The 22,136-nt window shown below is 40.1% G+C and overlaps 1 protein-coding gene across 3 annotated transcripts in view; it reads left to right on the forward strand.

The window, feature by feature from the left end:
• nej (nejire) overlaps positions 1-22,136 on the forward strand; it is a 96,212-nt gene that overhangs the window by 62,215 nt on the left and 11,861 nt on the right. For all 3 annotated transcript variants that reach the window (XM_068344868.1, XM_068344869.1, XM_068344870.1), the window contains 9 exons: positions 267-1,070; positions 2,071-2,219; positions 7,941-8,058; positions 15,389-15,650; positions 18,461-19,629; positions 19,923-20,080; positions 20,285-20,365; positions 20,725-21,075; positions 21,813-22,073. In XM_068344868.1, coding sequence (XP_068200969.1) covers positions 267-1,070; positions 2,071-2,219; positions 7,941-8,058; positions 15,389-15,650; positions 18,461-19,629; positions 19,923-20,080; positions 20,285-20,365; positions 20,725-21,075; positions 21,813-22,073 — 3,353 coding nt within the window. The remainder of the gene's footprint in view (positions 1-266; positions 1,071-2,070; positions 2,220-7,940; positions 8,059-15,388; positions 15,651-18,460; positions 19,630-19,922; positions 20,081-20,284; positions 20,366-20,724; positions 21,076-21,812; positions 22,074-22,136) is intronic.

Here is a 22,136-nt window from a genome sequence, read left to right on the forward strand (position 1 = left end):
TAAATCATCTCATCAAAGTAGTTGTAGGGTGCAACAGATATTTTTTTTTTGTTTTCTTTTGAATTATAATCTAGCAATTAATTCAGTAGCTACATAGCTGTATTATTTCCTCATTACTGAACTTTTCCTTTGAGGAGAAAATTTTTTTTTCCCATTTTGGCAGTTTTAAGTTTTTGTTTGGATTTTGCCTTATATGCCTGGAATGCTGTATGATTTATTATATTCCCTTTTAATGGATATGTAATTGACACATCTCAAATTTTCAGTGCAATTTACCTCACTGCAAGACAATGAAGAGTGTTCTAACACACATGACCACCTGTCAAGCTGGGAAATCGTGCCCTGTCCCTCATTGTGCATCTTCAAGACAAATCATATCTCATTGGAAGAATTGTTCCCGTCAAGACTGCCCTGTTTGCGAACCTTTGAAACAGGCAGACAAGAAACAACAGCCTGTAGCTCCTGCTGGGGCAACAGGTGCTGCAGTTGCAGGATCAGCCCAAGGAGTTGGAGGTGCACCTGTACCTGGTCAGATGTCAACTACTGTATCACAGCCTTCTCCTAGTCCAGGAGGAGTGTCAGGCAATCTAACAGGTCCGCCTGGTCCTCCTGCGCCTCCTAATGTTCCTGGACAAATGCCACCTATTCCCACTGGCCAGAATGCTGGACCAAGACTGGGTAAAAGATGCTTTGAAGACAATTTACAATCTCCAATTCCTGGCCCTACTGCTCCCACAGATAATCTGTTGAGAAATTTAAGGCCACAGCAGGTTCCTAATGCTGGTGTACCTGGCATGCCTCCTAATGCCCAACAAGGCCCTCCAACTGGTGTCCAGGTATCCCCTATGGGGGTACCTGGTGCACCAGGTATCCCAGGGCAAATGGTCAGAGCTGGTGTACCAAATAAAGCTCCTGATGGAAGTATGATGGGTACTTCGGCTCCTCAATCTATCAACTCGCCTGGGATGATGGTACGTGGTCCAGCTACTGCCACTGCTCCAATGAATTCTTTACCACAGCAACAAATAATTGGAAAGCCTAATGTTGGCCTCAATCAAAACAATCCTGTGGTAAGTTTTTATGGCTATGTCCTTATTTTATATGTTCAATTATATAAACACCGTACTTAATGTTTAAAAGGAAAACTAATTTAGTTATAAGCTCTAAAGTGTTACGACTTCTTGTTTATGCTATTCTAACTAAAATTTTAATGCTTCTATTAGTCACTTAATACAGCTGTGCATTGTTACTAAAGAAAAATAGCAATGAATTCTGTATTGGTGTTGAGGGCTATGTAGGAGGGAATTTGTTATTTGAATAAGTTTGGAAACTTCAGTCGAGGAAGAGAATGAGTGCAGCTTCCTGTTGATATTTTGTAGATGGTACAACCAAAAAATAATTTTGGGGGGTTACAAAAAGAAGAAAGGACATAATTTCAAGTACAAGAATATGAATATTGACCATTGGGGATTCTGATGGGGTTTTGTGATTCTGACGTATTATTTCATCCATATAAAAGATTAATTGCAATTTTTTGTCATTTAGCTATGGAATAATATCTTTAAAGTTAGTGAGATTTAGTTTACTGTACTTAATTCATTACATAGAAAACTTTCAGGTTGTGATCTGTCAAAAATTGGAGCTGGTGTATGCTGTGAATTAAAAACTTGGTAAATAAAATTCACATTGACTGACTTCTTTGTTAAAAGCCTATTATTCTGGTCAAATATCTAGGAAATCTTGATAAATACATATGTTATGCCACTAGTAGAGAGATCAGTTGACTGAAAACAACTGAGGGTGGGGAATGACCTAGCTTTTAGGATGCATCTTTTTATTTTAGAGGTCTTACTGTAATATCTTCCTTGAAAGTGGGAGCTTTTCAAAGACATTTAGATCAAATGTTAGTCATAAAGACTATCAAGCATTTTATGTGGAAGTTTTATTTTTTGACACATGCCAATAAGCCATTTATTCCACATATGATAACTAAAATAACTTTCTCTCACAGATTGTTAAATCTGTTAATTCCACAAAATATTGCTTCAAATCTTGTTTTTTGCTTTTCAGTCTTTAGCAGAGACTTTCCTTAATCTGCCCAACCAACCTGCACAGTTACCTCCTGCCTTTGGAGCTGTTACTGCCAAGCCTGTGAAGGGGACCAAAGAATGGCACCAAAGTATATCTAATGAATTAAGAAACCACCTTGTACATAAGCTGTAAGTATTTTGTGCAAAGACCATATAGTCTTTATCATTTCATTCCGATGAAACCAATTAATGTTTTCTGTCAATTTTGGTCATCTAATTGTTCCTAAACAACATACAAACCCTTGTCTTGTAATTAGGGGGATTACATTGGCGCGAGCTGGAATCGGTCATTGAAATGGATAATGAGCAGTTATTTGACTTACATTGAAGCGAGCTGGAATCGGTCATAGAAATGGATAATGAGCAGTTATATGACTTACATTGGCGCAAGCTGAAATCGGTCGTTGAAATGGATAATGAGCACTTTTGTGACTTGCATCGGCACAAGCTGGAATCTGTTGTAAGCCAATCCTGGAATCTGTTGTAATGGATAATGAGCAGTTACCTGGCTTACATTGGGGCGAGCTTGAATCAGTCGTTGAAATGGATAATGAGCAGTTATTTGACTTACATTTGAGTGAGCTGGAATTGGTCGTGAAATGGATAATGAGGAGTTATCTCTGACTTACATTGGAGTGATCTTGAATCAGTCGTTGAAATGGATAATGTGCAGATATTGCTGACTTACATTGGAGCAATCTGAAATTGGTTGTTGAAATGGATAATTATCTGTTTTCTGACTTACATTGGAGCGATCTTGAATCGGTCGTTGAAGTGGATAACGAGCAGGTATTCTACTTACATTGAAGCGATCCTGAATCGGTCGTTGAAATGGATAATGAGCAGTTATTCTACTTACATTGGCTCCGTCCTGAATCGGTCGTTGAAATGGATAACGAGCAGTTATCTGACTTAACATTGGGTCAAACTGGAATCGGTCGTTGAAATGGATAACGATCAGTTATCCGACTTAACATTGGGTCAAACTGGAATCGGTCATTGAAATGGATAACGAGCAGTTATCCGACTTAACATTGGGTCAAACTGGAATCGGTCATTGAAATGGATAACGAGCAGTTATCCGACTTACATTGGGTCAAACTGGAATCAGTCGTTGAAATGGATAACGAGCAGTTATCCGACTTACATTGGGTCAAACTGGAATCGGTCGTTGAAATGGATAACGAGCAGTTATCCGGCTTACATTGGCGCCATCCTGAATCGGTCGTTGAAATGGATAACGAGCAGTTATCCGACTTACATTGGCACCATCCTGAATCGGTCGTTGAAATGTATAACGAGCAGTTAACCGACTGACTTTGGCGCCATCCTGAATCGGTCGTTGAAATGGATAACGAGCAGTTAACCAACTTACTTTGGCGCCATCCTGAATCGGTCGTTGAAATGGATAATTAGCAGATATTGCTGACTTACATTGGTTCAATCTGGAATCGGTCGTTGAAATCGATAATGAGCAGTTACCTGACTTCTATTGGAGTGAGCTGGAATTGGTTGTGAAATGGATAATGATCAGTTATCTGGAGTGAGCTGGAATTGGTTGTGAAATGGATAATGATCAGTTGTCTGACTTTCATTGACATGAACTAGAATCAGTCGTTGAAATGGATAATGACCAGTTTAACAATTATTCGACCTACATTGGCTTAATCCTGAATCGGTCGTTGAAATCGATAATGAGCAGTTATCTCTGACTTACATTGCCGCATGCTGGAATCGGTTGTTGTAATGGATAATGAGCAATTATCTGACTTACATTTGTGCGAGCTTGAATCAGTCGTTGAAATGGATATGGAGCATTTTTTGCCTTACATTGTAGCGATCTTGAATCTGTCCTTGAAATGGATAATGAGCAGTTATTTGACTTACTTTAGAGTGATATTGAATCGGTCTTTTAAAGGATAATGAGCGGTTAAGCAGTTATTCGACTTGCATTGGCACGATCTTGAATCGGTTGCTGAAATGGATAATGAGCAATTATCTGCCTTACATTGTTGCAAGCTGGAATCTGTTGTTGTAATGGATAATGAGCAGTTAACTGACTTACATTGGAGTGAGCTGGAATGGGCTGGTGAAATTGATAATGAGCAGTTTACCGACTGAAATTGTTGCAAGTTAGAATGGATCGTTGAAATGGATAATGAGCAGTTATCTGCCTTACATTTGCATGAGTTGGAATTTAAGAACCAGAAGAACCAGGTACAGTGTTCAGTTCCTTACAAGACCAAACTTGAATGCTGCTGGTTGGGGCGTTGACAGCTGTCCTCATGTAGAAAGCTCCTCTGCTAATCCAAAGTGTTAGAAGGTTCAGAAAGAAAACACAATGAAGACTACTTGGGACAGGGGATAGGTGACAGGTGGAGCCCTTGCCACATTTCCAGTCACTGATTGGCCCATCTCATTGTCATCACTGTCAATCCAGTATTGTGTGTTAACCCTGAAAATTTACTTTTGCCCGCTTCCTGGGACAGCCATTGTTAAAATGAAAGACTTGCGCATTCTACGACACAGGCTCCTTTCATTTCCTGCTTTGGGCCACTTTCACTAAGTGGTGCTCCTCCAGGAACATCAAGCCGCTGAAGGCCTCCATTCCGGAGGTTGCGGACTTCTTGGTCTATCTCGGGGACAGGGTCAACATGTCTATTCCGGCCATCAAGGGAGTCTGTGCAGCGTTAGGCCAAGTTTTCCTCCTGAAGGCCATCGACCTGGGAGCCTCTAGGCATATCTCGATGCTCATCAAGAGTTTTGAGCTGGCATGCCCCCCTCAAGCTGTTAGGGTGCCACAGTGGGATGTGGCCAGGGTCCTGAAGATATCAGAACCCCCGTTCGAGCCCCTAAAAGACATCGTGGACAAGGATCTCACCCTCAAGACTTTCTCTGCTGGTGTTGGCCTCAGCAAAAAGGGTAGGGGAGATTCATGGACTGTTACGAGGTCTCGCACTCGAAGGGTTGGCGAGAGGCTTCCTTCAAGTTTGTACCATCCTTTGTAGCTAAGACCCCGAATCCAGCCGTGTGGTATCCCAGGTTTGAGGGCTTCTAAGTACCAGCAATCCCTCACGCGGACAGCCCGACGGACTTAAGGCTGTTCCCTGTCAGGGCAACAAGGAAATACCTAGAGAGGGCGGCTAGACTTCGGCCTGGTATCAAAAGTCTTTTTGTCTCCACAGGCCCAGTGAAGAAGCCAGTCTCAAAGAACACTATCTCCTTCTGGCTGCGGCAGGTGATTATCAGAGCCTACAGTAGTGCGGTAATTTCCCTGCCGGGCAAGCCCAGGCCCCACGACATTAGGGGTCTAAGTACTCGTTAGCATTCAAGAAGAATATGGCAGTGGGCCAGATCCTGAGAGCAGGCACCTGGGCTAACCAGTCGACCTTCACGGCTCATTACCTAAAGGACTATTCGAGAAAGTCCCTGAACGGGTTCTCAATAGGAACCGTCATCTCCGCGCTCCAAACGATTTAACGGCGTAGCCCCAGAAACAACCGCGGGTGGTAAGACCAAGAGACACAGGTTCGTTCCTTAATCCCCTTTGTTCTTCCTTCCCCTGTTTCCGCTCGAAGATGAACTCGGGTAGTCCCCCTGAGCCTGTTTCAAGACTCGCGATAATCGGAAGGACATGTCTCCTTGGAATTCTTGCAGAGGTGAGTTACTTAGACACTAAGATGAGCTTTTTGTGTAGTTCTCCCTATTTTCCGTATTTCCTGAATGGCAACAGAACCTAGCCTCCTATCTAGGTTCCCCTGATTATGCTTAGCTCAGTCTCTAGGTCTAGAAGGCCATCCCACCTCCTAAAGTGTAAGTCTCCTAAGAAAGTAGTACGAGGTAAGTACTCCGTGTTGGAACAAATCACAAATTTTAAGTAACTTTTATTTTTCCTAACAGTACTTACCTCGAACTACTTTCGGGTAATGGCCCACCCTTCCTTCCCCGAGTGCCTTACTGGACCTCTTAAGAACCTAAGCTACCAAGAACTTACTGGAGGTCGAGACCTAAGCAAGCATGCTCCCTGGCCCGGGATTAGCCTCAGGGCGCGTATAACTCCACCTGAGGTTAACCCTCACAGAAAATGGGAGTAGGGTAACTACACAAAACTCTGGTCGGATGGGAGGAGATCCCAGATACTCCTAAGAAAGTAGTTCGAGGTAAGTACTGTTAGGAAAAATACAAATTACTTAAAATTTGTGATATTTCGGTCATTTTATCTCGAGAAGCCTTAAAGCAGAGGATGGATTAAGGTCTTAAAAGTGGGGCAGTTACGTCTGTCATTATTCCGGATATAGTTCCCTTTTCGGCTATTTTTCCCAGGTGGGCAATGAAAAAGAAATTGGAATAGATTAAGTCTAATGCATTTAAAAACAAGGTGAACGTGTCTATTAATTTTACATCTTTATCTGAGTGAATATGATATACGGCATTATATATATATTTTTTTTTTTTTTTTTTTTTTTTTTTTTTTTTTTTTTTTTTTTTTTTTTTTTTTTTTTTTTTTAAGGATTACAAAAAATTCTAGTGTACTGAAAAACTCTGTAGGTAGAAAAAACCCAGAGAGTATCAAAAGATTAAGATTTAGAGGTCACCCATTCTCAGAAGAGCAGGATTAGTCCGGCACGCTAAATCAGTTAATACACAGATGTCAAGCTGGGCAAATTGTTTACTTGTATCCTCACCGAGAGTTCGTGAAGGTACGAAATTATTTGAAATCTATACGAAATATTAAGAACTCTCATTCGACTGCCACTTTTCGTCTGGAGCACTATAGATAAATTACATGCCTAGTTAGAAAAGCAGGATGCTATAAGCCCAATAAGTGTTTTCAAAAGTATCCCCCAATCTGCCCAAATAAGGGGGAGGGCGGTCAAATATGTGTACCCCTGTTCTCATTTGACCATGAATTTTGACGTATCCTTAATATGGGTATAGGTTGTGCAATGCATCATCAAACAGTAAGCCACAGTAGTGAAGGGGGAGGCAGGAGGTAGCTGGTCACTCCACTGGTCACCAATGTGCAAGAATCCGGTAGGAGATGACTACTGAGAGTAAGAGTCAAATACAATCAACTTTATTTGGACGGAGCAAGATTATATATACAAGCTATTCTTGTAAAAAACGGGATGAAATTCAAACACAACGATGTAGGAAAATACAGGCATCAACTGGTTATCAGTGTAAGGGGAGAGTGATAACGGCAATATCCAGAAAACAGATGTACCGTTTTGAATGTGGGAGCATATGATACTTGTGCGGTTCAATGTTCTTCCTTATACCCATCATGGTTTAGTCTAACACCTACCTCATCTTTCGCTTCTATATACAACCGAAGTGCTTTGACATTAACCCCAGGAAAGTAAACCAGCAGCCAGTTGGTTACTTTCCTATTAAAGGACTGGGGTTTGTATTGGAGTAGGAACGATTCACAAATTTTAAAGTATTTTTTTTATCTTTCTTAACTATATGAGTAGTTCAAGTTGCACTTCCCTCCTCCAGCAAGTCCTAGGTTTAAAATCTAAGTGTCTACTCGGTGTGCTGAATGGGGTAGGGGCTTCATCTTCACCAGCCAGTAATTACCAACACCTTTTGTGAATTTTAACAGTTTAATTCAATTCCAGCTATTTTGTAAACATACTCCCATTGAAGAACTCGGGTTTGTATATTTAGGAAAAATACAAATTACTTGAATTAAAGTGATATTTATGTAACAATTAAGTATGTTTATTCAGTATTAGGACTGCAGCTTCATAGTGTTTTATAAGTCTTGATATTCTGATTATTGTCTATATATAATTAACTAATTTTGTATATTGAAGTTGAAATATATTCTATTTATATTTTCAGTGTGCAGGCCATATTTCCAACAACAGATCCTCAAGCCATGCTGGACAAAAGAATGCAAAATCTTGTTGCATATGCAAGAAAAGTTGAAGGCGACATGTTTGAAATGGCAAACTCACGGGTAAGTGTTATTCAGTGTAAACATCGACAAATATTCTCTTTTAAACATAATACTTACTCGGTAGTTATATATATAGCTATACGTCCCTGACGTCTGGCAGAAATTTCAAAACTCGCGGCAATCGCAGATTGGGTAGCCAGGTGTAACACCTGCGCGCCCCTAGCAAGGTACCTGGAACCATTCCTTGATTCTTCAGATCTTCCCTGCCGCTCACGCTGGCAACATCGTTGGATTTTTCACTCGCTGTAACCTGTATAATTGCAGTCATCTTGGTGATGTACAATTTACTGTTGGCTTTCGCTAGTTTGGTTTTATTTTAACTGAGGGTAGTGGTTGGGTTATGATCGATATGTTCATAAATTGAAAGGGGTAGGATTGGGAGTTTTTTCCACCCACTGAAAAAATAACGAACCTACTCTTAAAAACATGATGGCGGTAGGTAAACACTCCGCCAACTCTGACGTCACAATCATATGACGTAAACTACGTAGTTACTACGTAGTATGATTTGCATTTCTTTTTCAATGCAGAGAATGGAAAGTAAAACTCTACTTACAAACTTAGAGTAGTTAAGTTTTTATAATATAAAAGGAATATTATTTTTAAGAATATATTTGTCCTATTAGTGTTCTTTATTTAGATAATCATCTATCTATTTTCAGAGTTTAAATAAACTAGTGTACAGTACAATTAAAGTTATGCTACGCAGTTCTCAGTCAATCGATACAGTATCACAAATTACTTTGTATCGTTATTTATGAAAAGTAAGATTCTACTTAAAAACCAAAGTATTTAAGTCCTTATAATATAAAAGGAATATAGTTTTTTTAAGAATATATTTGTCCTATTAGTATACTGTACATTATTTAGAGAATCATCGATCTATTTTCAGAGTTCAAATAAAACTAGCGTACAATTAAAGTTACGCTACGTTGTTCTCAGACAATCGATTGTCTCACAAATTACTTTACATCGTTATTTATTTTTGTTTTCGATATTGCGATTTCTAATATTAATCAAATAACCTATTGAATTCTCATTCAAGCACTTGGTGGAAGATTAATATCTCTCGCAGTGGGCAGGTCTAATTAATATATTACATTTAATGTACTTTCTTTTTACAAGGTAAAAGGCTTACATGTCTTTCCTTTGGTCTTGTGTGAAAGAGTATTAAAAAGTGCAATTTTCAGTGCTAAATTAGTGCAGTGAATTTAATCAGGCAGTGGAGCGTGCGTCTGCTTGAAACTTCGTTATCCTAGCCTTAGACCTCTTCCAAGCTCCCAACCCCTGGGAGAAGGAATGTCAATCGGCGAAAGGAAACGAGAGGCGTTAGCGATTGAGCAGACGTCCTCTCGAGCGTTCCTGTTGTCGCTTCCCAGGACGCTCGCCCTCGCCGAAGGTTAAGGCGAGGTAAACGTGTTATCTTCGCCGTCGGTTGACTCGGCTCACAGACAGAGCTGGCGTCTTGCGTATTTGACTTCCTTCTAGACAAATAAGCTAGCGTCGAGAAGGACGCCGAGCGTTAAGGAAAGGACTACATCATGCCAAGCGTCGAGTAGCTGGAAGTCATGACACGTTACATTGGAGCAAGCGTGATGTCATCGAGCTTCCAGCAAGACGTCATTGGACGGCCAGCGTGACGTCATCGGGCTTCCAGCAGGACGTTGAGCGTCCAGCACTTCTACGATGCTGTAAGAGTTTGACACGATGCGAGCGTCCTTGTTCCGACCGAGCGGCAAGCAGTTGCATAGCGTCAAGAGTCCAGCAGTTGGACTTGACGTCGAGTGTCAAGCAGTTAGACATGACGTCGAGCGTCAAGCAGTTACGTGACGTCGAGCGTCAAGCAGTTGGACGTGACGCCGAGTGTCAAGCATAGTTAGGAGCGTCTAAATCACTAGCGTTTAGTCGCGAACGTCATTGTTCTGAGAGTCGCGTGGCGTCCAGCAGTTGGACTTGACGTCGAGTATCAAGCAGTTAGTCGGGACGCCAAGCGTCCAGCAGTTGCATGGCGTCAAGCGTCCAGCATTTGCCATCTCGTCAAGCGTCCAGCAGTTCCACTTGACGTCGGGTATCAAACTTGACGCCGAGCATCAAGCAGTTAGACGTAACTTTGAGCATCAGGACTCGGATATTGTTTACACCAGTCAAGCCGGAACGTCGAGATCGCGAACGTCTTGGTTCCGATCGTAATGACCGCGAGCGTCTAGCGTTGGAACATAGTTACGCCAGGCGCTATAACTGAAAAGATACAGAGAAAAATATTAATTGAAAGAATTATTTTCACACATCAAGGCCCGCCTGCACAGACTTTTGGTGTCTGATGGAGGGTGAGAAATAAACCCCTAAAGTAAATAAAAGTAAGTAATGATCTTGGACCCATTTAGGCCAGAATTACAGGACCTTAAGGAGTTGACTCCTAGGAAATAAGAAATCTCTACCTCGGTTCGAGTCTTGTAGGAAGAAGGTATCGACGATTTCCTTTCCCTTATTTATCTTTTAGAAGAATTCTCGTAGGAGAAGATCCTAGGATCCTTCATCCTTCGGTTGACTTATAGAAACTCATGAGAGTTTCTCTGAAGAGTTTCCGAATTATTTTGTGCCTGCTGCTCCTCGTTTCCCACCTTCAGAGTTTATGCTAGGGAAGGTGTCGAAGGAGTCTTTGTTTACTAAGATGGTGCTGTCTCGATCATCTAAATAGAACTTTTGAGGATGATGGGAGATTGGATACAATCCAAGAATATCCTGGGTAATATTGTTTTTCCCTTTTTTTCCCCTCTGCTAAATTAGCCTCCAGATCTAGTGTTTGGTGCGAGACTGGAGAAGTTCTCAGCTTGGGAGTTCCTACCTCTGCCCAAGGAGATGGCCTTAAGAAGGACCAAATTCTCTGGTCAACGTCAGCTTGATCATCCTCTCAAAAGCGTCTTCAAAGCTTTCAAAGTATTTTTTTTTTCCTGTACTGGACTCTGGGAGCCTTGGGGAAGAAGGTTTCTGCAATGAAGGATGTGGACACTGATAGTCTCAGCCTCATTATGTCAAGCATGGATAAAGCCTTAAAGAACGGGTCTAATGAATTAGCAGCCCTTTTCTCAGCGGGGGTCTTTAAGAAAAGAGGCCAAATCTGTTCTTTTCTGTCCATTGGGGTTACACCCATTCAGAAGTTAGAATTAAGGTACGCACCCCCCTTTTTTCATCCGCTCTTCTTCCTCAAGAGTTGGCCAAAGATCTCTTCCACTTTAGCCCTAAAGTTCGCACAGGATTTTGTGTCTAAATCAGCAAGAAAGGTTCTGCATACTTTTTGTCTCTAAACCACTCGGACAACAGTAGGAGCCAGACTTAATAACTTCTGGCGAGCCTGGGAGAGGAGAGGAGCAGACCTTTGGTCAGTACTATTTCTAAAGGAGGGATGCGAATTCTTTTTGCTAGTGAAACCTCCTTTAATAGTAACTCCGATAGACACCTCTGCCAGATACAGAGAGGAGCCAAAGAGACAGGCTATGCAACACCAAATGTCTCTCTTTTTGGAGGAGGCTATTGACCAGTCCTGGATTTAAGTGCTCTCTCCGCCTTCGTTCAGAAGACAAAGTTCTCCATGGAGACATCGAAATCAATCCTAGCAGCAGTAAGGAAGGACAACTGGATGGCCTCTGTAGACCTCCAGGATGTTTTTTTCCACATCCTCATCCATCCGAACTTCAAGCAATACCGGAAGGTTCGTGTATAGGAGGAAGTTGTCCAGCTTTGGGCTCTATGTTTCGGCCTAAGCACCACCCCTCAATAGATGGTGCGTCTGCTAGGACCTGTCGTTCTTCTAACCATAGACCTCTTCCAAGCTCCCCAACCCCTGGGAGAAGGAATGTCGACCATTGACCTCTTCCAAGCTCCACGCCCCTGGGGAGAGGAAATGTCGAACGACAAAAGGAAACGAGATGCTTTAGCCCCGAGCAGTTGTCACCCCGAGCATAACTATTGACACCTCCCAAAACGCTCGCCTTCTCATAGGGAAGGTGAAGTTGAAGTGTTTTCGTCATCTTCGAATGACGCAGCGCCCAGACAAGGCTGGTGTCAAGATTCCAGACCTCTGGAAAGGAAGATGGACTCGGTCAATCAGCGTTCTATCATGACACCGCAAGCTACTGGTTGTAAGCTTTGGAGCAGTCCTGAGCGTTTTCATTTTACCGAAGAAAGCTCTCCTGCCAAGCGTCCTTTAAGGACGTCAGCAACTGTCAAGAAATGTCCAACTCACCCAGTTGCAGGACAGTTGTCGGAGCCTGGCTTGATCTTGGTTCATGCTCCTCCTCCACCATCAGTCTGGTTATCGTCCTCGGGACACTCTGCGCGTTCTTTAAACGGCGTAGAAAGCGAGCTTGTGGTGGATGTGACGAATCCTGTACCACAACAAGTGGACCCCAATTTTAATATGCTGCAAGATATACAAAAGAAACTCTTTGCTCGTGCAAGTTTATCAGCCTGTGGACAAGAAGAGAGTAGCAGGCCTGGACCCTGAGCATCAGGAAGCTTCACACCTGGACGCCAAGCGTCGTAAGGCTTCTAGACGAGAGGTTCTTGACGACGAACGTCTTTACAACTACATTGTTGAATGGCGTGTTTCAGCTGCTTTAACCAAAGGAGTCAAGCAGCCAGACGTGATGTTGAGCGTCCAGCTAACGTGACGTCGAGCGTCAAGCAGAACGCTACGTCGAGCGTCGAACAGCTCGTGACATGGACGTGTACGCTTTCCACCGTTCAAAATTCATTACAAAGTAATGCAAAAAGTTTGGGTCACATGAAAGGACCAGATTGACTCTAGTGGCCCACTTTTGGCCCTCAAGAGAGTGGTTCACAGAGGTTCTGGAATGGATGGTAAACACTTCAAGAAGCTTTTTATTAAGAGTAGTTCTACTCAAACAACCCCACTTGGAAAGATACCATCAACAATCTCCAAGCTCTTCATCTAACTGTCTTCAGATTATCGGAAAACTCACAAGAGCTAGATGTTTTTCGAAGGAAGCAGCTAGGGCGATTGTTAGAGCAAGAAGGACGTGTACCGTCTAGGTTTACCAATCCAAGTGGGAAGTTTTTAGAGAGTGGTGCAGAGTCAACTCTGTTTCCTCATCCAGTACCAGTACCTCTATAACTCAGATTGCTGACTTCCTTTTATATCTTCGAAGGAAATTTAATTTTTTCATCCTCTACGATCAAGGGATACAAGAGTATGTTAGCAACCGTATTTAGACCAACACTTCATTCTTATGTTAAAGACCTACAGGAACTTCTTAAATCGTTTGAAACATCAAAGCAATAGTCCCAGGATTCACCAGCTTGGAATCTGGATTTAGTCCTGAAGTTCAGTAAGAGTGACAGGTTTAAGCCCTTGCATTCAGCTTCATTTAAGGACCTCAAGATGAAGACTCTATTTTTTGTCAGTCTGGCGACAGCTAAAAGAGTCGGTGCTTTTTCGCCAAGAATGAACGCTCTCCTCAACCTTGGCCCTTGGCTTTTGAGTTTCCGAACCTTTTGGATGTGGTTGGCGAGGAGTTGGAGAAGGGTCCTGTGTCCAGTAAGAGCCCTGAAGTTATTCCTGGACTGAACGGAAAAGTTGCGAGGCAAGACAGAAGCTCTTTGGTGCTCGGTCTAGAAGCCCTCGTTACAGAGGTCGAAGAATGCACTTTCATTCTTCATCAGGCTCTTAATAAGAGAAACTCATGCACATTGCAGTAAGGCAGACCGCAAGAGTTTTTAAGTCAGATGCATGAAGTTAGAACTGTAGCAACTTTGATGGCCTTCAGGCAGAATAGATTGTTGCAGAGTATTATGGACACAACCTTTTGTAGGAATAAATCTGTGTTCGCTTCACATTATTTAAAACGTGTCCAGACTCTTTATGAGGACTACTTCACTCTGGGACCATTTGTAGCAATGAGTGCAGTAGTTGGGAAAGGATCCACCACTACATTCCCATAATCCTAATACCCTTTCCTTCTCTTGGAACTTATGTATTTTTATGGTTGCTCGTGGAGATTGCGACAGTCTTCCACAATCATTGTCTTTAGTCAGGTGGTCATTTTGTTCCTTGAGAGCGCCCCGGAACAAGGGTATCGGAGGAGGTCCTGTCACATAGAGGTTTTTAGACCAGATTGACATCTCCTAGAGGTCTTCAGCCCCCCGGGTGAATTGCTGGATCTCATAAGGAAAGCGGACATAATGAAAGAATTCATTGAAGTCAGCTTCCTTATCAGGTACGAACCCTTAAGCTTGTTTATTAACTCTTAAGTAAAATTCCAATAATGTTGGCTGTCTCTAACCCTCCACCAAAGGTGTTAATCAGCTATATATATAACTACCGGGTAAGTCTTATGTTTAAAATGATATTTTCATTATAAAATAAATTTTTGAACATACCCAGTAGTTATATATAATTAAATTCCCACCCTCCTCCCCTCTAGAGACTAGAGGCATGGAAGATCTGAGGAATCATGGAATGGTTCCGGGTACCTGGTTAGGGGCGCGCAGGTGGTACACCTGGCTAACCAATCTGCGATTGCCGCGAGTTCTGAAATTCCTGCCGGATATCAGGGACGTATAGCTATATATATAACTACCGGGTAAGTATGTTCAAAAATTTGTTTTATTATGAAAATATCATTTTTATATGCAAAATAAGTTGAGCTGGCTTTGTACTTTATTTCTCCCGCCCCTTATTGTTTAATTTGAAAATAGTAAAAGGCTATCTATGCAAATAGGCTGGGAGGAACGTAGAGAGTAGAGGTCCCCTTTTTGTTTTTGTTTCTTTGTTGATGTCGGCTACCCCCCAAAATTGGGGGAAGTGCCTTGGTATGTATATGTATCTATGCAAATATAAAATTACAGAAATGAAGTCCACCTACACTTGTGTACAAGTTGACCTATTGTGATTCAAGCCATAAAAGATTTGAGTTCATACTTAGTGTTCACAATTATGAGCACAACATGATAGGTGGTTTTTGTTGAAAAATCACATGACCCGCTTTGGCCTTACAACTTTATGCTAGACTGCTCTTGACTTTGTTGATAGTATATCGTGATGTTGATTTAATTGATGCAGACAGTTCCTCCCAGTTTCCTTTGTCCCTCCCTCTCTCCCATTTGAATTTGGTGTTGAATGTTCACATGAAAGGTAGTGTAGTGTGACACTCATTGACAGAAATCACAAGTGCTTTTATTTCCAGTATATTTTGGAGGGTTGTTAATCAGTTTCTGATGTACTTTAGGTGTCTAGTAAGATTTTTTTTTTTTAATTTGTAAGATTTTAACATGTAACTGCTACACTAAAATTGTTAATTTTCCTTTACAGCCTGAATATTACCATCTCTTGGCTGAGAAGATATATAAAATTCAGAAGGAACTTGAAGAGAAAAGGTTACAAAGAAAGAATTTGCCCCGGGATGGAGTTGGTGGTCCTGGTCCTGGCCCCGGTCAAGGACAGTGTCCAGCTCCTGCTCCATCCCAGGGCCCACCACAGGGAACTGTTCAAGTTCCTGTATCTTTACCACCAGGACCCATGGTACAGCCAGGCCAAATGCCTACTCCCACTACATCAGGAACACCCCCAATTGGTGAGTTAATATGTTTCCTCTAATTTGGACTTTTCTTTACTGAATAGTGAGTTGTAGGGTTATTTCATCCTGACCGGATTGAATGAATAAAGTAAGAAAGGAGAGGAATGCGAGAAATTTGCAGGAAAAAGCAATTCAGTAGTCGTGAAATTTTGTTCACCTTTAGAAATAACTAGATTCACCAAACTCCTAATAATTGTGCAGTACCTAATGTTCTTAGGATCACCAGTATGAGTGTGTCAGACAGAATATATTTATTTGTTTGATTTTATGCCTTAATGGGTAAATTTTCTTTAGTGGCACGTTTTATTTATTAATTTTATATTATCATCTAGACTCCTCTCTGCTTTCATTATGCTACTTCATATACATTTTTTATAAATGATATTTAAAGGTATTCTTTATTTGCATGTGTCAGAGTAAGTGAGTATTATTTTAAAGACTTATTTCCTGGTCCTTTTGCTGTCGTATGGAGTGAATGCTAATTCCATTCCATTCCTAAATAAGTTTCTTTACCAGGATAGCCCCTCATTTTATGCATATGACAAATTATTATTATTACTCTTGGAAAAGCAAGATGCTAATAACCTAAGAGTTCTAAAAGGGAAAGATAGCCTAGTGAGGAAAGGAAATAAATTACAAGAGAAATACTAAACAATTAAAAGAGAATATTTTATGAACAGTAACTTGATTATATAAAAAAAAAACAAGAAGAGAAATAAGATAGAAAAGTGTGCCCGAGTGTACCCTCAAGCAAAAAACCTCTACCCCAAGTCAGTGGAAGACAATGATACAGAGGTTATGTTACTGCCCAAGACTAGAGAACAATTGTTTGTTTTTGGAGTTTCCTTTTCCTAGAAGAGCTGCTTACCATAGCTAAGAGTTTCCTACCCTTACCAAGTGGAAAGTAGCCACTGAACAGTTACAGTGTTGTAGTAAACCCCCTTAAAAATGGAAATGATGAAATCATTAGAAAAATTTGAATTATACCATAACATTAGTCACATGCAAATCACTTGAAATTAAAACAGTAAACTATGATCAAGGATGGAAAGTAACCCCCCTACTATAATGGAAAAATTAGTTTTTAAAAAGAAGCAAAATTTTGTAACTCAATTTACACATATTTCTTCGTCACTGGTTGGAGCAATTTGAAAAATTAAAAGGAAATGAATTAATGGAAATGAATGGCACTTCTAAATGTGGTAAACTCTGTTATTCCTTTGTGAGTAAATAAAGGCTTGGTGAGGGCATCCTTATTGTCTCTGATAGCACAATGGTCGTTTGGTAATTGGACAAAAGGTTAATGGTGTCCTCACCCTAGAAAAATTCTAGCAAGGGACTTTGTCATTAGATACTCCCTCCTGGTCCTTCGAATTGAGGAAGTTAAGCCAGGTTTCCCCCACCCAAGCTTCTGTAAAGGTTAATGTTGTTGCACTTTATTTCCGGTTATTTTTTTTTCCATCTGACTGTCCAACTTCATAAATTTTTACCACAGTGCTGAATGGCCTACCCAATCTTAGCACAAGGCCAAATTCATTAATCCAATTCAGGATATCTACCCAGGCCTTGCCAACACTGCTTGGCTCCATAAGGTCCTTAAGGGTGTTAACTCCACAGGACTAAGGCTCCATGCCTATCAGGTTTTTCCTGAAAACTGGAGGAAAGAAAATCACTGTCTTGAGAACACTACCCCTTATGTTTGCAGACCCCAGTCCCATGAAATTATCAATAATTCTCAGTGCTGGAATTTTTTAAGACATGTCCACCTTTGCCTAATTCTATCAGATGTTAGACAAAAATATCTAGATATCTTAGATGCAACTCTTAGATACCTTGATATCTTGATGGATCCAGTGGTCGTAGCTGGACAAACTACAAGGAACAGGTGGGAAATTATCTCCCTTTTTTTTTTTGCCCCTCCAAGTCAATCAAGAAATAGCTAATCTGCACTGAGGTGAGGTGGTACTTTGAAGAATATGTACTATTGCTTTCCTGTCAGTTGATTTAAATGCCCCACACTGACCTTAGTTTCATTAAGTTGCTCTGGTAATGCTTCTTCAAACATCTCAAATTTTGGTAGGGGCAATGCTCTTGCCCTCCAAGCCTCGGTACCTATTAAGACTACAATTGATTAATTACATGAAATGAACAAAAGAAATTTTATACAAAAACACATTTTTCATACACAATACAAAATCATTAATCATAATAGGGACATTCCAACTTATGTCCCAACACTTGTGCAATCCTCTGATTTGGATACAGCATAATTATGAAGCGTAGCTCACTAAGGTCATTCAGATGGGTTGGAAGTATGTTATTTATATGTGATAGGTAAGGTAATTTGCTTTTAATTGATTTATATGTAAAAAATGTTATATTAAAAACATATACTTCCCCCACTGAAAACATTGCAATTTAACAAAGCAAGTAGTATTTTGTAAGGCACATTTAATATACAGTAGCTTAAATGTACCACAGGGTGTTGGAACTGCTTGTAAAAGTTTTGATCTAGATTTGGTTGAGAGTTGCAGGACCTGTACATTGTATAGTTGTTGAACACAGTAACAGTTTCTGTTTGAATCTTCACATCAACTTCGGGTGATGCACTCATCCTTGATTCAGGGTATAAATTATAAGTTTTACAGTACAAGGCACTTCCCCCAATTAAGGGGGTTAGCCGACATCAAACAAATGTTTTTGGAGCTTTTAGGCTTGAACAGTAAACCTAATTTCTATGCATTTAGCTGATTTGTTGGTGAAATTTTACAATTTATATCTTTACAATATTTGTATTTATCTTTCAGGTCGACCTCCCCCTGGGCCTCGTGTACCTCACCCAGGAGGAACCCATCCATTACCTAACAACCAGGTTACGCAGCCATCAACTGGTTGTCAAAACAATCAGCAGATGACCATAGGACCTATTTCTGGTCCCATAACAACAACTGCCCCTACTAGTGGTACTGCACAGTTCCCTGGTCCAGTCCCGCACTCTGACGGCATGGGTGGAGCTCCTCGGCCCAACATTCCCCCGCCTCCCTATAGTACTGCAAATGATTCCCAGTCCATGAACCAGATTTCAAATCGTACCTCTCCGGCTATACCTGTGTCTTCAGTTGCTGCAACATTGGGCATCTCAATAAACAGCATGAGTTCGCAGAGTAATGCAAGTTCTATTAGTAGTCTAACTTCTTCAGAAAATTCATTCCCACCAACTTCCCAACCAGGAATTATTACTACCAATGCAAACAGTGAGAATACTGTAGCTCTAACCTCTATTCATACAAAAGACAATGCCATGGCAAATCAGCCTACGCCTTCAGAGATGACTGATGATAAATCTGACATTAAACCTTGTCCAATGAATATCAAGAATGAACCTCCTGATATGCCAGCTGAAACAGAAGAATCTGAAGGAAAGGAGATTAAGACTGAAATTAAATCTGAGCCTATGGAAGTCAATACCTCTTCAGAGGAAGTAAATGTGAAACAGGAGCAAAATATTAAAGACGAACCCAAGTCCCCTGTACAATGCACTCCAACAGAACCGGATAAAGCCGGTGAGGTACCAGCCATAGGTGATAAGCCTGCCAGTAGTGGTGTTGCACCAAGGAGACCTCCTCCGCCACCAACAAATCCAGCTCAAATTGTTTCTCCAGCTGCTCCAAAAGATAGAGCCCCACTTTTCAAGCCTGATGAATTACGGCAACACCTAGTCCCAACCCTGGAGAAACTCTACCGTCAGGATCCAGAGTCTATTCCCTTCAGACAACCAGTTGATCCTCACGCTTTGGGTATCCCTGATTACTTTGACATCATTAAGAAACCTATGGATTTGTCAACTATCAAACGAAAGTTGGACACAGGACAATATACTGATCCTTGGGATTATGTTGATGATGTCTGGCTTATGTTTGATAATGCTTGGATTTATAATAGGAAAACATCTAGAGTCTATAGATATTGCACAAAGGTTTGTAATTCGTTACTTGGTATATGATTTTACTACTCCAGGCTTTCCTATATGCTTTTTCTTTTGCCACATATTTTAGTTCGAGCATTTACATTGCAAGTTTGGTCTAAATTTTGGTGAAATTCTGAAAATTACTTCGGGCTTTTACCTGATAGTGTTTTGAAAATATTGTAATGTTTTAAGCTATGCCTGAAGGACATGAATATTTTACTCATTCAAGTTTAACTTTTGTTGACTGAAATTAGCTATTATTGATTTGAATTTTTTTTTTTTTTTTTTTTTATTCTAAACAGCTTGCTGAGGTATTTGAAGCAGAAATTGATCCAGTAATGCAGCAGCTTGGGTACTGCTGTGGACGAAAGTATACCTTTAACCCCCAGGTGTTGTGTTGCTATGGAAAGCAACTTTGTACTATTGTTCGTGATGCCAAATATTTCAGCTACCAAAACAGGTACGTACATCCCCTCCACATTCTCTTTTGCAGAATCGGTTGTCGAGTAGCTCCTTTTACTCTAATATTGAAATATTCTTAGTTCCACAGGGTTAGCAGTTGTATAAGACCTGATGTTCAAATGATAGTTCATTATTACAGATTGTTTTGGAAAGAAGTTGAAAGGTGGCGTTTCAATTAAGATACCTTTTATTTCCTTGCCAGGTATACGTACTGCATTAAGTGTTTCAATGACATACAAGGGGACAGTATAACCTTAGGAGATGATCCCTCATCGCCTGCTTTGTAAGTATATTGATTGGTTGTTAGTTTTTAATAGGAAGGGTTGTAATCCCATTATGGTGGATAACTATGAGTGAATTCTTTTTACAGAATTGTGTAGCTTTGCCAGTGAATATAACTTTGACTACTTTTTTTTGTATGGTTTTTTTTTTTTTTTTTATCATGAGATATTGTATTTTTTGGGAATGGGATATAAACAAAATTATTATTTTAGAGAATAAATTGAAAAGTGGAGTTGATAGTTGGATTGCTTTGTTAAAGTGATTTATGTCTATTTCTATTTTTAGCAATTTTCTCATTACATACCAAAGATGTACTTTCAGATATTTCATGACCCACTTCTTTTTTTTCTCTTTAAACAGGACAATCAAGAAATCACAGTTTGTGGAAATGAAAAATGATGCTTTGGATTTAGAACCTTTAGTCGAGTGTCTTGATTGTGGTCGTAAACAGCATCAAATCTGTGTATTGTATATGGAAAACATTTGGCCCCAAGGCTTTGTGTGTGATGGGTGTCTTAGAAAAAAGAACCAAAAACGAAAAGAAAATAAATTTACTGCAAAGAAACTTCCAAACACTAAACTAAGTAATTTTTTGGAGGCACGGGTAAACAACTTTTTAAAAAAGAAAGAAGCAGGAGCTGGGGAGGTCTATATCAGGGTTGTATCTTCTACGGATAAAATAGTTGAAGTTAAAGGAGGCATGAAGACCAGGTAAGGTTTTGGTTCTTGTTACATATTGATTTTGTTTTGATAAAAAATTTCATGAATTTAAAATGCCAGTAATGTTAGGAATGCATTTCAATAGCTGGTGCTTATTCATTTCTATATTGTTGTCAAAAATGTTTTGGTAAATCCAGGAAAGATATTTAAAGCCTCACTATTCTAGGATTTTTTTTTTAAATCATGTGAAAGAAATGAATGAAAAAAAGCAATAATTTCTTGATAAAGTAATAATTTGTAATTAATTGGTAAGGGGTCTGGGGATGCCTGTCATGATAGATTTTGTATTTAGATTGGAGAAGAAATGGATTTTGTTTTTTCTTAAAAGCTACTACAGATTCAAAAGTACAGTATTTTATTAGTTTTTTTTTTTTTTTTTTTGGAGGGGGGGGGAACCCTATGGTTAGAAGATCTTGACCCTTGATGTCATTAGTTGGCCCATACTTAAGATAGTTGTTTCTTTCATTTGAAAACAACACTATTAGTAATTAATAGAGGAGAAACTAAAGGTTAAAGAAGTAAATTTAACGAACTTTCATTTACTGATTTGAAAAATACATATCTTTATTAACTCTTAGATAACAAAACTACAGGCTTTATTGGAAAGGAGGGTTTCTCTCTCCTTTTAGATATGAATATCAGAATTTTTTTTCCATGATTATTTTTATACTGTACAATATAGTGCTTAATGCAGTTAACCGTAATTTAACCTCAAAATTTTATTCCAGGTTTGTGGATACAGGGCAACTTTCGGCCGAGTTCCCATATCGTGCCAAAGCATTGTTTGCTTATGAAGACATTGATGGGCATGATGTTTGTTTCTTCGGTATGCATGTTCAGGAATATGGCTCCGATAGCCCTACTCCTAACACTCGAAGAGTATATTTAGCATACCTGGATAGTGTACATTTCTTTAAACCTAGGCAGTATAGGACTGCTGTCTACCATGAAATATTACTTGGTTACCTGGATTATGTTAAACAATTAGGGTAAGTGATGTCTATAGCATTAACTTATTTTCTTTTGTCTATGTATGGTTATAGCTATACGAG

The sequence above is a fragment of the Palaemon carinicauda genome, chromosome 21 (assembly GCF_036898095.1).
Source record: "Palaemon carinicauda isolate YSFRI2023 chromosome 21, ASM3689809v2, whole genome shotgun sequence".
NCBI lineage: Eukaryota > Metazoa > Arthropoda > Malacostraca > Decapoda > Palaemonidae > Palaemon > Palaemon carinicauda.